Consider the following 17,291-nt stretch of genomic DNA (forward strand, 5'->3'; position numbering starts at 1 on the left):
AGGCAAGAAGAGAGGTAGTAAAATTTATTTGAAGATATCTAAACTTTTTTCTAAAATAAGGTGGCCCGTGATATAAATACCATCAGACTTAAATGTCCATATTTTCTTTAACTTTTCATTACTTCTATCTTCACCCATTCCCTGCCACCGCCACCCACCACTAGTCGACCACTACAACTCCTACGGTCCTACCAACAACATCCCCCGCTAAACTCATAATCATCGCAGTCCAAAAACATCAAAATAAAGATAGGCGTTCGAGGATCATAAGATTCATACCCCCCACCTAAGTTCTACAATTTTTAAACGTTATTGGATTAGAGTCGACAATATTTAAGATTGTACTCGAACGTGATTTTTCCTTCTCCTCATTCTCCCTCCCAACACAACTCCAATATTCTAACTATCTCTCATTCTCTCTCATTTTTTAAATGGAAAATTCCAACTACTGGTTCGTTGGTAGTTTTGTTTCATGGTATTCGGCAACCCATTCTTGTGAAGGATTCTTAACCTTTAATTTACAAGATAATATGTGTTGTATTGTTACTATGTTTTAAACTTTTAATTGCGCAAGATACTTCGTAAACGTAATTGATAGAACAGGAAAAACCACCCACGACATATAGCATATTTTTCGGTAAGGTTTTTTTTTTTTGGCAGAAATTACAAACAGGCAAATGACAAAGAAAAACCACTCACGACATATAGCATATGACCATTCATGGGTAGCATAAGACATAACACTATTATGGCTAGATCTACAACTAGGCTCAAAACACAAGAAAAACATGAAATAGTACATGGCTCTACATTACTACAAGACATTAACTAACCGACTCGAAACCTCTAACGTTTGCATACTTTTTCTTACGCCCAATTTTGACCTTTAATGACTCTAGTTACCTATTAGAAAAAAGCATAAAAAGTTAATATTTGAAAACTGTATCTTGAAACGGTTCTAACAAAAACCAACATGAAGATGGTTTTATTTATGTATACTAACGAAAGCCCAGGACCAAGAGAAATACTTACTAGCTTGTACTCCGTACATAAATAGTGCACAAAAGTTATATATTTCTCCCGTTCCCATAAATATCGCACCATGGTTGACTTTTATTCATCTAACACATTACATTGACTCTTAATAACCCAAATCGCGTGTAAGCAAAAATTATAAAAAATTGATATTTAGAAAATATATATCGATACAAATCTAACATGAACCTATGTGACTATAATTAAATTTTTTTACTTATATATGAATCACAAAAATTGGCCAAAGTCGTAGTGTGAATAGTGTAAAAAACCAAATAGTGCTATATTTACTGAACGGATGAAATATATGAAACGGCAACTTTTGTGTAAGACCGTCTTACCGAAAAGACCACTTTAATTGCTTAACTAATTCGTACAATTGCTTAACTAATTAGTTTCAGTGCTTAACTAAATTAGTTTCAGTGCTTAACTAAATTAGTTCCATTGTTTAACTAATTGTTTCTCGTGCTTAACTAATTAGTTTGAGTGCTTAACTAATTGATTTTATTGTTTAACTTATATGACACTAAGGCGTTCTTTTGTGTAAGACCGCATTATATAAAAGTTTGTATATATGAAACAACTAAAAATGTGAAAATGTATTTCGCAAAAGTTTGGTTTTTCTTATCCAAAAGCTAGAAAGCCAGAAGATAAAATCAGTACACAGTTAATCCTTGGTCCTTAAGGACCCAGAAACAAGATTAACTTTTACGTTTTGTGAATTTTGATCAAATTAAGAGCACTGCAAATTGCAAAAGCTTAAAGTTTACACTTGAACAAAGGTAGCTGTTTTACTTTGGGAAATTCGGCAAATTCTATACTTAGCTTCTAAGTAGACAAAGCAAATCGAATATGATCAATGGTTCACTGTTTTAGCTATTTATAGCCACAGGCCAATTGGGAGGCACTAGCAACTTCTTTTTTTTTTTTAATAAAAAAATATATTTTTTTTAAAATTTTGTTTTTTGTTTTAATTTTTTTTTTTTTTTTAATATCGGTTTATTGATACGTCAAGATGAGTTCCAAAAGACAACAAGAGCACATCTTTATGTCCACTGACTCGATACATGCCGCTCAATTTTATCAGTTCATGACTTCATGTTGATAGTTTAGTTACAAATTACAATGAGGAGTACTACGCATGTTACAATAAAAACGAGCGTTTGACCATTTTATTACGAACAAAATTGAATAAAAGCCCTATGTCAAAAAAAAAAAAAAAAAAAAAAAAAAAACGGCAAAAGGATTTATGTCCGTTTCTATTCAGTTTATTCCCACTTATTTTAGATAAATTAAGTTCGGGTGATATAAATTTAAGAAAAATAAAGGCTTACAATTATTATGTACAATTTATAAATAAAAATAAATTTTAATAAATACAGAAAAAATAAGTGAAAAATAAGTGATCAAATGAAACACATCATTAGTTCGATACTCCATACTTCCTCCTCCGATACATTCAAAACAAATTGAATGGGCCAACTGGCCAAGCCTTTCCTTATTAACAAAATGAAACCGGCCTTTGCACATTTACTAACCCGAATAATTATATAGATTAATAACACTCCGTATATTGATTTCTTTTCATGTAGTACTATGAAATGTTTTTCTAATATACTTTTTTCCCTTTTTTTTAATACGTGCAATACTTCGACCATTCTCTATTCATATACGCTACTTTTTCTTGGTGTTATCACCCAGTTTACTCTTAGGGTTAATTTATATTCGGGGCGAGTTCTTAGTGGATAGGTTGTAGTCCGCCAGTCCGGCATTTCCCTCCCAATTGTTGTTGCGGGAGATCGAACACGCAATTTTCCCTACCAAATTCAACCTCAATCACCACCGAACCCATATGCAATTGGCACATATACACTACTTTGACCAAATGATTTTAAAAATATAGTCATGTCACTCGACAATCACGTAAGTAGGTCTTGTAAAATACGTGTCAACACATATACTTACAAAAGTTAACTTTAAATAATTTCTTTTATTTATAAATAGATTATTAGTGGTTAAGGTAATTCATTGATAATCGTGAAAGATAACCATTGCAAGTAAAAAAAGGAGTGATATGAATCATATGATCATCTAAAGTTGAAATACAAGAAAAAGACATACTCCGTAGTATATGAAGTGATAAAAGAAGAAATGAGTTTCTTTTTGTATATGTTCAGTGTTCATCAGAATCATCACATAGAAAAGAAAGTGAAATCTAAATTAAGTTGGGCCACTTTCTGTGGTCTGAGTTTCCTTAACCGTGGCCCATGGGCTGCAAAAAAGAACAACCAAACCGAATAAAATATGAAGCAACTTTTACACCCGGATCCAGGGAAGGAATTTGGTTGCTTAATCATTTGCCCATCGTGCAACCAATTAAATTTAAACCTCTCTAACTTTTGTTCTTCACTTTCTCTTTTATTTTGTGCTTTCCTTTTGCCTTTTGTTTTGATTCAGATACATTTTGGCGGGCACTAATCCTTATCGTTTACCAGAATCTCCATCTGGTTTTCAGATATATTTAGAGTTAGGTGTACTTAATGTTTAGCCTTGTTCATTTTAATAATTTAAAATAAGCTTAAATGATAAAAATAAGATAAAAAAAATGCACCCGATCATGAGCTGATCATCATGGGCCCGGCCCGCTGGCCGACCTGACACGTCCCGAAATTTAGCGGGTTTTGGGCAGCCTATTCCGGCCAAATTTTCGGGCCCGGTCCGAACTTTTTTTAAAAAGCGGGCTTTGGGCAACGCAAAACAACATTTTTAGTTATAAATTTGACCCGGTCCGAAAATGGCCCGAAACCTGCTAATTTTGGCCCGAAATAGTGGGTTTGAGGCACACAAAATTGACCCGGACCGGCCCCGACACAATGGCAGTTTTTATTCTCTCTGCCTGAACCCGGCCCGGCCCGCATTCAGGTCTAGTTGAGTACACCTAACTACTTAACACAAGACATATCCGATTAAAAAAAGTCAATACTTAAGTCACTATTTGTATTTTTATCACGTCGCCTAATTCTATTTTTATCACGTCATCTAACAAAATACCTATTCTATGTTAATTTTAATCTCTCGAACACACAAACAATATGAACTTAGTGGTCGATTAGGTTGAGAAATTATAAATTTACAAAACTCCAGGATTTGAGGCAAAAATTTATGCATGCCATCAAATAATAAAACAAGACTAAGTACATAGTTGGAAGCCAACTTGTCGGCCTTACCGAATTAAAAAAGATCAAATGTTGATCCACAAAACTTTTAGTATGTTTAATTAACAATTATTTAAGTGTTAAGCTATGCACACATACCATAATTACATATGGTTTAAGGAATATGGGACCCTTTTGTATTTTTTGTGGGTCCAATTGGGTAATTAGGATTTAGATTTATTAGCTTCACAACATTTATATGCATCCTTCTTCCATGTGACTCTCATGAGTATATTAGGACTTAGGAGTATAATTATTACACATTGATAAGGTATCTTAGACAATACAAGTCGACGTGCATTTGAGAATTTTTATTCTATTGTACTAGCGTACTAGCCAAGTAAAGATGGTTGTGTGTGGGTAGGGCTTGGGGTCGTGGGCTTGAACCATGTTGAACGGATCCGGTCTACAAAGCCCATTATAATCTGGTCGGGTTGTATCATGTTGAAAATTTTAAAATAGGGCTTACATTCGGGTCGAGCCTTAGTGTATAAGCTTAATTTTACTAATTTTAGTGTGCTTAATTTGTCGTGTCAGGCCGAGTCGTGTCGTGTCTTGTCATGCTTTTTCCAAAAAAAATGTGGCCCAAGCCTTGCCCATAGCCCACGACTTCGTGCTTGTATCTGGCCGTGCTTTTTTCGTGCTCGGTCCGACCGTGCTTTTTTCATATCGAGTCAGGCCGGCCCGACCCACGAACCATCTTTATACCCAGGTAAGTGTTTTTTGGATTAAAATCTTTGTACTACTCACGATTCGTCGATAATGGTGTGATTTTTTTGTCTTTTAGTGTTACTAATCATTTTATTAAGAAAAGGATCACCTCTTTTAAAAAATATATATAAAAAATAAAATAAAGAACAGAATCTCCAAATTCCCAGAAACGAGTCTGGATTATGTAATAAATTAAGATGATTAGTTAAAATCAAATAGGGTGGTGTCTATAATCTAGTATCAAATCTTGTTTATATCATTCACCATTTAGTCTTTTATAATCCTCTCTACACCATAACAATATATACTTTTAATAATGATTGGCCAATAACCTCAAGTTAAGTAGAGGTATAAAAAAAGCTAAAGCTATGAGTTTGATTTTGCTTATCTAAAAGCTAGAAAAGCCAAAAAGATATACCAGTAAATAAACAGTTAATTCTTGGTTCTCAAGGACCCAAATGACCAAAAACTAAATTGACTTTTACATTTTTGCACTTTGATTGATCAAATTAAGAGCATTTAAACTTGCAAAAGCTTAAAGTTTACACTTGAAAAGCATAAATGATGCTTCTAGGCTCAACAAAGGTAGCTGCTTTACTTTGGGAAGTTTGATAAATTCCATACTTAGTTCTTAAGTAGATAAGAAACAAAATAAATACACAAATTCTTATTTAAAGATGATGTACAATAAATATTACATAACGGAGTAAAATTTACCCAAAATTACCTAGCATTAAAAAAAATCAAAAAGAAAAAGGGATGGATCTTTTTCGCAATTTCACAAAAAATTCCAAATTATCAATCCGGAGAAAAATAAAGTTCCCACCAAAAAAATCAATATTAAATCCCGACTACTTGGTAATTTCGGGTATTGTTTTTGGATTTTAATTTTAATTAATTAAAATGGTTAAATTATAATTAAGGTTTATTATAATGTTATTAGTGTACAAATTGGTGGAAATACATACTATGATAGCAATTGATATCAATTGTTTTAAAACTAGGTAGTAATTGAAAACTTTTAACAATCTAAGTAGTAATTGACAAATTTACTGACAACCTAGATAGTAACTAACAAATTATCCTAATAAAAAATATTCTTATTTTTGTGGACGACTCAAATATTGACTATTACTATTATTTTTCCATTATAATATTTTTTTTTTGAATGTAAAATCAATTCATTAATAAAAAGTCATACGACATCTACAACAGAAATCGAATTTAACAAATACATAACAAATTGAATCAAAAAGAGGTATTCCTTCATCAAAACTATCATCGTTGGGAAGATCTTGCATTGTGGGACATCTCTCCCACATATCGCTGGAACATACAACCTTTTCGGAGAGACGGTCTAACGATTTGTTGTAGCCGCGAGGACGGTTTCCATCCGATTCATCTAAGTCAAATTAAAATTTTGATAACTGGTTCAATCTCGTATAATTCTTTATCAACGAACCGAATTCACGACGATACTCCACCAAAACTATAATAATACTAAAACCCAAATACTTAACTAATCCCACCATAAGGGAACTTACTACACTCACTAATCCCACCATAGGGGAACTTACTACACTCAAACGATGTAGTTTTTCATTATAATATTTTTATGATATAATAAGTATCTCATTTATTAAAGTTGGAATATAAAGTACAAGAAAAAAGACATAAGTAAAATGATAAAAGAGGGAACTCATTTCTTTTTCTTTTTTTTTTAAAGTGCCGTTTTAATTTAAGTTGGGCCACTTTATGTGGTCCGAGTTTCCTTAACCATGGGCTGCAGAAAAGAAGAACCAAAACCGAATAAAATATGAAGCAACCTTTACACCCGGATGGCCGGATCCAGGGGAGGGAATTTGGTGTCTAACTCTTCTAATGCTAGTTATGCCACTATCAACTGCGACACTAATCATTTGCCCATCGTGCAACTTCTTCACTTTTTTTTTGTGATTACTTTATTTTCTTTCACCTTTTTGTTTTGATTTGTATATATTTTGGCGGGCTCTAATCCTTTTATTTTCCTTTTGAGTGATTTTTGTTTTCAAGCAATCAAGCATAAATCGATATGTTTTTTTTTTGTTTCTACTACGAGAGTTCCCACCGCATTCGGCGAGTGGACTAATCTCTCATGGAAGTTTGCATGAGTACCTCGATGGGCAGCATCCCTGATTAAGGAGCAAAAGACCCTTAACCACTCATGTCAACCTCAATTGGTTAGCATAAATCGATATGTGATGAATATGAAATTGCTGGTAAGAAAACGAGATATGTAGTATATGAAACCAACATTTATATATTTTTGTAATATGGAGTCCGATATCAAATACTCAAATTAGGTTAAACTTCTATGTGATTTTCAGATATGCAAATCTCAAATTTTTAATTCTAAATCTGTATAAACCAATGCAAACATGGAAAATATGATAAATTTGAGAGAAGTCATATACTACTTCATATACCTCATCCGTTTCAAAAAGATCTTTACAGTTACTATTTGCACGAACTCCAATGCAATATTAAACTACTAATATATCCAATTTCGTATGTGAAAAAATTATAAAAATTTAATATTTTGAAAATACATACCGAGACCAATCTGACAAGATCTTACATGTAACGTTTTGATGTATATAATAGTGAGAATTTACGGTCAAAGTTTTTATATTTTGGACACATTTTCCAAATTGTAGAGAACTTTAAAAAACGGAGGTAGGACTTCGTATATTTATTGAATTTAATTACACTTTAGGTCTAATAAAATGAGAACGGCTCACATGCTTTTAAAAATGGTCAACTTTGAGTTAATTACATACCTAATCCTTCATGACTTCATGTAGCACAAGAGCCGCACAAAAAATCAATCCTTAATTACACTACACACCTAAATTTATAAATTCACCTAAAAATGTAAATATTGATGGGAGTGGAAAAAGAATTGCCAGTTTTTAAATGTAACTTTTTGAAGGAAAATTCCAAAATAGCTATTGTACGTCAAATTTAAGACAAAAATTAGGTAAGTTAAATTATTACAACGATATATTTCGGTTTTATCCTGTTGAAGGATGACCAAGTTAAATTGGTCTTTTTTTTTTTTTTTTTGATAGAAAAGTTAAATTGGTCTTATGTTATAAAGGCTTGCCTAATTCGCTTAAATTAGTTGAGTCTACAAATAAAAACAAGAACAAAATAAGTGGAAGATTAGGTTGGGAGAGGAAGTGCTAGACTCCAGAATTTGAGGCAAAAATTTATGCATGCCATATCATATAAAAAGGAAGATCAAGTACTTCGTACATATATTGTTGGGAGTTAAAAGCAAAGTTGTCGGCCTTGACAAAATAAAAAGGATCAAATGATAATCCACAAAACTTTTAGTACGTTTAACAATTTTTATGTAAGTGTCATTTTTTATTTAAGTATATGTACATATATATACCATAATTATGGTTTAAGGAATATGGGGTCCCTTTTGTACTTTTTTGTGGGTCCAATTAGATAATTAGGATTTAGGATTTACAAATTTATAAGGTTATTTTTAGAAAATACAAAGTACTCCCTCCGTTTCTTTTTGTTGTATCCGTTTCCTTTTTAGTCGTTTCATAATGTTGTATCCACTTAGAATCTTTTCTATTTTTGGACATATATTTTTTCCTAAAATACCCTTACATTTCAATCTAATTACCATAATACTAAAGATTCTACCCATATTCCCACCTAATTTTCCCCACCCATAATATTTAATCAATTTATTTTCCCAAAAATAATTATTTAATTCATATTACCTTCCCATCACTTTCACTCTCTCTCCTCCCTCATATTTTCACTCTCTCTCTCCCTCCTGATTTCACGTCCCTCCCTCCCCTCCCTCTTCTGATTTCATTTTCTCTCTCCTCCCTCAATCTCCGATTCTCCTCCCTCAATCTCCTCCCTCAATTTTTTCACTCTCTCTCCTACCTCAATCTCCTCCCTCAATTTTTTCACTATCTCTCCTCCCGAAACCTCTCCGCCTTCACCACCACCACCACACCTCCGCCGCCTTTGTGCCTCCACCACCATCTCCGGGAAAAAAAACTCTATATTAAAGCTTTAGATGGTGAAATTCGACCATAAAAATTCTAGATCTAGAGTTTTCATGGTCGAATTTGACCTCTAAATCTTCAAAATCTTGGATTCATGGTAAAATTGTTGATTTTTATTTTATTTTGTTGATTTTTTAGGTTCGAATTTGGGTTCGAGTTTTGGGTTTTTTGGGTTTGAATTTCTGGGTTTGAATTTCTGGGTTCGCGTTCTTGTTTTTTGGGTTCGAATTCTTGAATTTCTGGGATCGAATTGTTGATTTTTTTTTGTTCGATTTAGATTGGGTTTTTGTTGTTGATTTTCCGGGTTGATTTTTCGAATTTTCTGGGTTGAGTTTTCGAATTTTTCTGGGTTTTTGTTCTTGTATTTTCGATTTTTTCTGGGTTTTTGTTCTTGAGGTTTTGAATTTTCTGGGTTTTTTATTTTTTGTTGATATTTATGTTCGAATTATTTTCTGGGTTTTTGTTCTTGAGTTTTCGAATTTTCTGGGTTTTTGTTCTTGAGTTTTTGATTTTTTGTTGATATTTTTGTTCGAATTTCTGGGTTGAGTTATGTTGATTTTTCTGGATTGATTTTTCATGATTTTCTGGGTTGATTTTTCTTGATTTTTGTTCGAATTGATTTTCTGGGTTGATTTTTCTTGATTTTCTGGGTTGATTTTTTGTTCATATTTTTTTGTTGTTGATTTTTGTTCGAAATTTCTTGTTTTTTTTTTGTTGATTTTTGTTCGAAATTTCTGGGTCGATTTTTTGTTCATATTTTAGTTCGAATTTTCCGGTATATAAATCCTTTGAGTAAATCTGATTTGTTTTAGTAATAATAATAAATATCTCCATTGTTTTCTCTCTCCTTCTTTTATTCCAATCACTTACACACAATCATTTCTCTTACACCCAATCATTACACTTATATCCATACAAACCAAGATTCTATTTTTCTTAAAAACCCCCCAAGATTCCAAATGGATACAACATTTAGAAATGGAGGGAGTACTTCGTACAAGTCTACTACATTTGAGAATCTTTTATCTTAGAAGCGTTTTGATTTTGGTACAATTTCTCCATATAAATAGTTCCCATTTTTATTTTATCATGTTTACTATTCATATGATCATAGTTTAAAAATTTTGATCATAAATTCTGTAATTAGTGATATAAGTAATAGAAAATAATATATAAACTTGTGGGATCTCATTTAATTAATTTTAATGTAAATTTTCTAAATATAAACCTTTTATAATTTTTAGTAAGGCGAAAAATAAAACTACATTTTAATGTAAAATTTCTAAATATAAACCTTTATATTTTTTTAGTAAAGCGGAAATAAAACTATGAATGGTTAAAATAATGTATTGGAGACCGCACATAAAAAAAAGTGTATAACATTATAAAACAGAGGGAGTACGTGTTTTAACATGTAGACACCCCACATTCGAAATTTAAGCTTTAGAAGATGGATGTGATAACCATGTTCTAAATGCTACATATGTGAGATATTTGACACTGAGACATTGGTGTGTCATTCTATTTTTAAGGAGTAATATTTTCAATTTTAAGTGATACCATAATCTTTACACATGAAGTATGGATAGAAAATCAATGTGATGTTGGTATGAGAGATAGAGGTGACAAAGTGAGACATGAAATTTGACTGTGGAACAAAAATAAAACATGTTTTTCCATGTTTCGTATAGGATAAAATAAGATTGTGATATATGAGAAAGTTATATACTAAAAACCTTTATTAACCAACTCCTTTTACATCCCCGACCTCCTTCCTTTCCACTCGGAGTAAATATGTTTCTTAAACCCTCCCTGTATCACTCATCTTTTGATTTTTAGTTGGGTAATTCTCGAGCCATGTTCAATTTTTTAAAATTAATATACATAGAATAAAAAACGGATTCAGTAAACTTGGCTTCTCAATAAAGGATTATTTTATCCCCCCACTAATCCCTACCTCTCCAAACAAACAATGAATCATTCTTTACATACTCTTCCTTCCTTCCCAACCCTTCTTTCTTATTCCCTAAACAAGCACCCCTTAATTTAGCAGGTTAATTCAACTTTTAGCTACAAAGTACATATTTTCACAATCTAATCCCTAAAAAAAAAATTCAGTTCAAGCGATCAACAACCATTGCACAAGGTAGGGATAAAATTAAGGTCATATTCTCTAAAATTTTTCCACCAAATCCAATTATTCAAACTAGTTGCACCCTCTTTTTATTGGTCTAAGCACTTAAATGATCGTCTTTTCCAGATTAAATTAACATGTCGAATTAACTTTTATAAACTCCAATTAAGAGGACTAACAAGTTGTTGCTAATCACCATTGACCACTAATCTCAAGTGAAAAAAAGCACAAATTTAAAATTAGTTAATGTGAATAGTGCCACCAAGACCAAGGTATTAGTAGACGTTGTGCAAGCATCTCCAAGTTGGTCTCAAATCTCCACATTTCTTCCTTCTCTTCCGAAAGAAAAGAGAGAGAAAAAGTGTCAAAAAATTTGTGGGGAATCTCAAAATCTCAACAGCATTCCCACACTCCTACTCTGTACTCCCTCACTTGTTTTGACACACGGAACAACAACAATTTCATCACATTTCTCTCTCCTCTTTCTTCACTCTTCACCCCTGTCATTTTGACTCTTCTTCATCACCATTAATGGAGTTTCTCTCGATCTAACAAAGCCTGTCATTCCTCTTTATCCCCATTTATTTACGCCGTTATTGGCGGCGGTGTAAGATGGTGGCTGCCATTTTTGTTGTTCTTTCTCTTTCCACAAAATCCTAACAACTTTGATGTGACTAATCCTTTGTAACCCCTTTTCAGTACCGTTACTTCAAATTAGAACAAGGGGTTGGATTGTTTGTTTCTGTCCGCGGTCCGCCATTGTTGTGAGCTTCGTTTTTGGAAAAACTAATTACCCAGATGTTGACTTGTATAGCTTGCACGAAGCAATTAAATGGCGGATCTCTTGGTCCTCAACAACATCAACAGGATGAAGATGGTGATGTTGTTGCAACACCCAGCAAAAAGCAACCCATCAAAGCCCTCACTTCCCAAGTAAGCGATAGAATAATTTTCTGTATTTAGTAATATGTATATTAGCAAATTGATTGATTAGTTTAGTTTATTCGTTGATGAAATTGGAAAAAATGGCAGATAAAGGGAATGGCAATGAAGGCATCTGGAGCGTACAAGAACTGTAAGCCGTGTGCGGGAGGGAGGAGTGAGAATAGGAAGAGTTATGAGGAATCAAATGGTGGGTCTGTTTCTTCAAGGAGATTCCATTGTGGGTATCAAAGAGCGGATTCCACGGTGGCAGGGACGGCGAAGATTTGGGGGAAGGAATTGGGAGGGAGGGTTATGGTTAAGGGAATGGGGATGGGGCTTTCGAGTGGGGAGGCGACGCCGGTGTCGATTAGTGGGAGGTCGGAATCAGTGGTGTTTATGGAGGAGGATGAGCCTAAAGAGTGGGTTGCTCAGGTGGAGCCTGGTGTTCTTATTACTTTTGTTTCCATGCTCCAAGGTGGTAATGATCTCAAGCGCATTCGTTTCAGGTATAATTTTATGTTTTTGATGATTTTGGTTTCTGGTTTGTGGTGGTTGTTTTATTTGTTTGTTCGATTTTGATCTGATTTTGTTTTCATTTTTAGTGGGTTCGGATTATGGGTGTAGATGGGTTTTGTCTGTTTTTATGATTGTGAATTTAGTTGAAGAGTTGGAGAATTATCTTTAAATTGGCTTATATTATGTGCAAAGCTATACTTTTGTCTAATTTGCGGCTGAGTAATTCATTTGAATGTGGTTATCCAGAGATTTTCCTGTCACTTTGTATTTGGACGGGTCATCGGATATATGATGGTTCTGGACTGTGCAATGAAACTTTTACTTCCCGACATTAAGGTGTCATTTTACTTGTGGTTTATGGAATGTTTGGAATTGAGAGTCACTTTCAGAACTATGAATCAACTTTAGACTGTAGTATTGGCTGCTTGTTTAATCACTGACTCCTCAACATAAAAGATAATGATTGTATCAATCAAAGGTTGGTGACAGTGATGTAACCAAATAAGTTTGGTGGATCATTCGTCTGTTAACTGTTTTTGATGTAGAACTTTTGAATTGCCACTTCACTTGATTATGGGGGCTACTTGTGATTGTTGTTCCACGGCCCTTGTTGCTCGATAGATTTTGTGACTTATTTCCTCAGTGTTGCTGGTATAATTAGAAAAAAAGAAGTGGCCGAGGCACTGCCATTATCTTTGATCATTTGTTTTGCTTATATTGATTAGATAACATGTGGTATTATCATATGTGTGCATTCTCTTCGGTCAGTGGGTTCTGAAAAACAGTAGTTATGTTATTGGAAATGGGAAATGATGCTGAATTTTAATCACAAAACCAGTGTTTTTGTGGGCCTTTTTATCAAGCCATAAGTGGCCTTTAACATGTTCATAAAGTGCTCTCCAGCATGATTGCATTTTATTTACTATTGACCATACACTTTTCTCTTAGTTTACCTCATCACCCTCTAATCCTCTATGCACCTCTTCATGGTTGCTCTAACTTTTTTTCTTTCTTTCTTTTTTGAGTTTTTTTTTCCCGGGTGGTGCTGGTGGGGGTGGGAAGTCATGAAAGATAAACAACTAGTCATTGGCAGGCGTATTAAAATTACTATGATTGTATTTTGGAGTGGTTGAAATGATGGTATTTCACTTCTTTGGTTCTTTCAAGTCAAAGCAGATCTTGCCTGTGCATTCTGCGCATACCCTTAGGTTTCTCATTCGCATTCAGCTTTGCTGCTTCTATACAGATTAGTAGATTACACTCGACTGTTTACTGGATGTGTTATGATGGTTTCTAGAGAGAGAATTACATCTCTTTTTACTCTCATGTCAGTGTCACAGATTCCCAGTTGACAAAAGACGTGCTTAGGAAATGAATTGCTTAGAGCATACAGAGAATGAAAGAGCTCAATGGCCTCCAGCTAAAACTCTGTTGTATAAAGGCTAATGTCTTATAATGCGCTGTGCTTAATCATCCATATCATTCATGAAACCACTAGGTCAATGAGATGATTTGCTTGCCTTTTGTTTTTAATAGGAATGATTAACTTGCTTTTAGCTGTTGCTATTGTATATTTCTAAAAAGTGATCTGAAAGTAACCTTCTTCGGAGAATCAATGCGCGCGAATGAACATTTCCCATTGGTTTAGCACTCTAGCTTGAAATACTTGCATAGTTGCATGCCTTGTGTCAAATTCTGCTGGCAACTGGAAAGGAGATGATAGTGAAGGAATAGGATGGTAATTTGTTGCCTTGCAGATCCAAGTATCAAAATAAGTCAAGTAAAGAGATCCCAAAGTCGTAATTGTCTACTTCAAACTTAAGAAGCATTTGCAAGATTCACTTTTTTTATTTTTTGATGCTTATCTTAAAATTGATGATTTGACTGGAAGTGACAGGTTTAGCCTTTTTTTTTTCATCTGATAGAATTGTGGCAGATAGTTATCAAATACATCTGCATATCATAATCAAGACACTATTATAGGATTTTAAAACGTGCTGTATGACCTCTTCTTCTGAAGGGGTCCATTATCAATCTTTATTGATGGCAAAGTCGTGCTCTTCAATTTTGTCAATGTTTACTTATATTTTTGTGTGCTTCTCTATGTTCAGTAAAGTATGAAGCTAAATATTAGTAAAGAAGCTGTAGAATATCATATAAATTGCATGAATTTGTTAGATTGCGCATAGATGTCCAAGAATAGGGTGGATCTATGTTCATTTTACTCAATGAATCTTTAGACCAAAGACATTACTGTCTTGGTCTTCTTCTACTATGAACTATGTACAGGTTGTTCAATCAGCAAAGGTATATACGGAGTATACGTTCAAGCATTATTGCTTGTTGATGTGGTTGTCTACATGAGTGCTTCTTAGTGGTTCGGGGCTAAAGTATATAAGAAGTGGTGCTTCTCAATGACTACTATCCCTCCCTCCTCCCCTCCCCTCTCTGAACTCTCTGAAAAGAAATACTGGTATAGAAAGGGAATCCTGGCAACTGCCTAATCAGTAATCTTCATTGGAAGAAGTATGGTGTTCTGCTGATCAGCATGTGACCTGATGTTTCTATTCTCGTTACTCTGCTTTTTTGTCTTTTTGTCCTTGAGCTTTTTGAGAAATGGCAAACTCAAAGATGGGCTATTGACTTATTGTTTCTTTTGCTTCTTGATGAACTTACTAGGAGTGCTATTGTCTTCTGTTTGTTGAAATCACTGTCTTTCTTTCTTCATGCCATATTTTTTTTACTTTCAGCCGTGAGCTTTTCAATAAGTGGCAAGCTCAAAGATGGTGGGCGGAGAACTATGACAAGGTGATGGAACTTTATAATGTTCAAAAATTCAATCAACAAGCTGTACCACCCGTAGCTACCCCTTCCAGGTCTGAAGACGAGGTGAGACCTGTTGTTACTTGTTCCTTCGCAAGAAAAAAAAAGAAAAAGGAATGAGATATTATAGAAAAGTCATGTTTGTATTTGGCACACTGTATGGTGATTTAGCTAAGAGATTGACTGGGCTACATAATGATCATCATTTTGATGTATATGAGCTTTTGACATACAATTGCAGAGTTCCAAGATTGGATCTATACAGGGAAGTCCGACTACACCACCTTTGAGCAAGGAACGTTTGCCTAGGAACTTCCACCGTCCAACCGGGTTGGCATATTCCTCAACAGATTCACTCGATCAACAAGGAGCACGTCAATACTACGAGTCATACGGACTTGCTTCAACTCCTAAACTCTCTAACATTAGTGCTTCCAAAACAGAGACATCGTCAGTTGATGCCTCTGCTAGGAGTAGTTTATCGAGAGATGTCGATCATTCAGGAGAACTTTCAGCCAGTAATGCCAGCGATGTCGAGACTGAATGGGTTGAGCAGGATGAACCTGGGGTCTACATTACTATCAGATCATTACCTAATGGCACTCGGGAACTCCGGCGTGTTAGATTCAGGTGAGCTTTTGTGATGTTAACATTTTAATCAACTGGCATGGATTTCTCATGTATCATACATACTCACACAGGACTGCTAATTTCATTTAAAATTCCGAACCACCATAGAGACAAATGCTGATTTGATTCATCACTACCTAGTACAAAACTACCTAAACATTCTCATCGATTCTTGTCTCTTGGTATTTTGAAAACTATATAGCAGCAAAGAAACTAAAAACAAGATCAAGATTTTAATTAACAACTGTGCTGATGTAATTCACAAGAAAGCAACCTACTGAACTTTGATTGCTTCGAAAGGCTATCTTTAAAACACTTTATTATTGGCATTGGACCTGTTTGGGGTTTATGCTTTACACAATTACACCATTGCTTGTATGATGCACTTAATTAACTCCTGATGCACTGATCTGAAGCACTGATTTGGTGCACTTAATTAACTTCTGATGCACTGATTTAATTAATTCCTGATGCACTGATTTGATGCACTTAATTAACTCCTGATGCAGTCGTGAGAGATTTGGTGAAATGCATGCAAGAGTTTGGTGGGAAGAGAACAAGGCCAGAATCCAGGAACAATACTTGTGATATCTGCAAAGAGAACTTCGACTTGCTGGCTCCCTGTAAGAGACTCTTTTTTCCATATTTCCTAGTAGCTGTACAAGGGTTTAGTTAATGAAGCGGAAAGACATGGCGAATATTGAACACACATACAAGAAAAGTTCTTTATTTATTTTTTTCATTTTTATGTTACCTTGAGTTTATATATATAAATATAGATTTCTATAGAATTATTTTTATGTAGTTGAAGTTTGGTTGGAGCATTAGGTAGGAAGACCGAAGATGTTGATGAACTGAGGCTCGGTTAATATTTGAAGAGATAGTTCTGTATGAAAATGACTTGTAAAAACCTCAAGTAGCTCTGTTGATTTCTTGTGTATGTTCCTCTGTCATCCTGTAACTGTTTCTCCTTGTTTCTGAACTTCAAAAAACGCGTAATATTATCTTCATTTGGATTGAAATCAATGATTATGAGTACTACTGCAAATTAATCATCCTCTACATATGGATTAAGATAAGTTGACTGTGGAAGACTTGTTGCCGGAGTACAGTTTACGTTTTTTTTTTTTTTTTTTAAATCAAACTCAAATGATTGATACTTCTTCAAGTCTTCGTTGAAACTTGAAAGTCATCAAATCATGTTCTAATTGGACATGGTAA

General features: G+C 34.0%; 1 protein-coding gene across 1 annotated transcript; it reads left to right on the forward strand.

Annotated features, from left to right (window-relative positions):
* The first annotated feature begins 11,465 nt into the window (after positions 1-11,465).
* Positions 11,466-17,092, forward strand: LOC110803779 (protein Brevis radix-like 2). The gene is made up of 5 exons (XM_022009304.2): positions 11,466-12,110; positions 12,210-12,607; positions 15,368-15,506; positions 15,682-16,070; positions 16,580-17,092. Exons 1-5 carry the CDS (start codon positions 11,976-11,978, stop codon positions 16,656-16,658), a joined length of 1,140 nt encoding a protein of 379 aa, XP_021864996.1. The 5' UTR covers positions 11,466-11,975; the 3' UTR covers positions 16,659-17,092.
* Positions 17,093-17,291: the final 199 nt, after the last annotated feature.

The sequence above is a fragment of the Spinacia oleracea genome, chromosome 1 (assembly GCF_020520425.1).
Source record: "Spinacia oleracea cultivar Varoflay chromosome 1, BTI_SOV_V1, whole genome shotgun sequence".
NCBI classification, from domain to species: domain Eukaryota; kingdom Viridiplantae; phylum Streptophyta; class Magnoliopsida; order Caryophyllales; family Amaranthaceae; genus Spinacia; species Spinacia oleracea.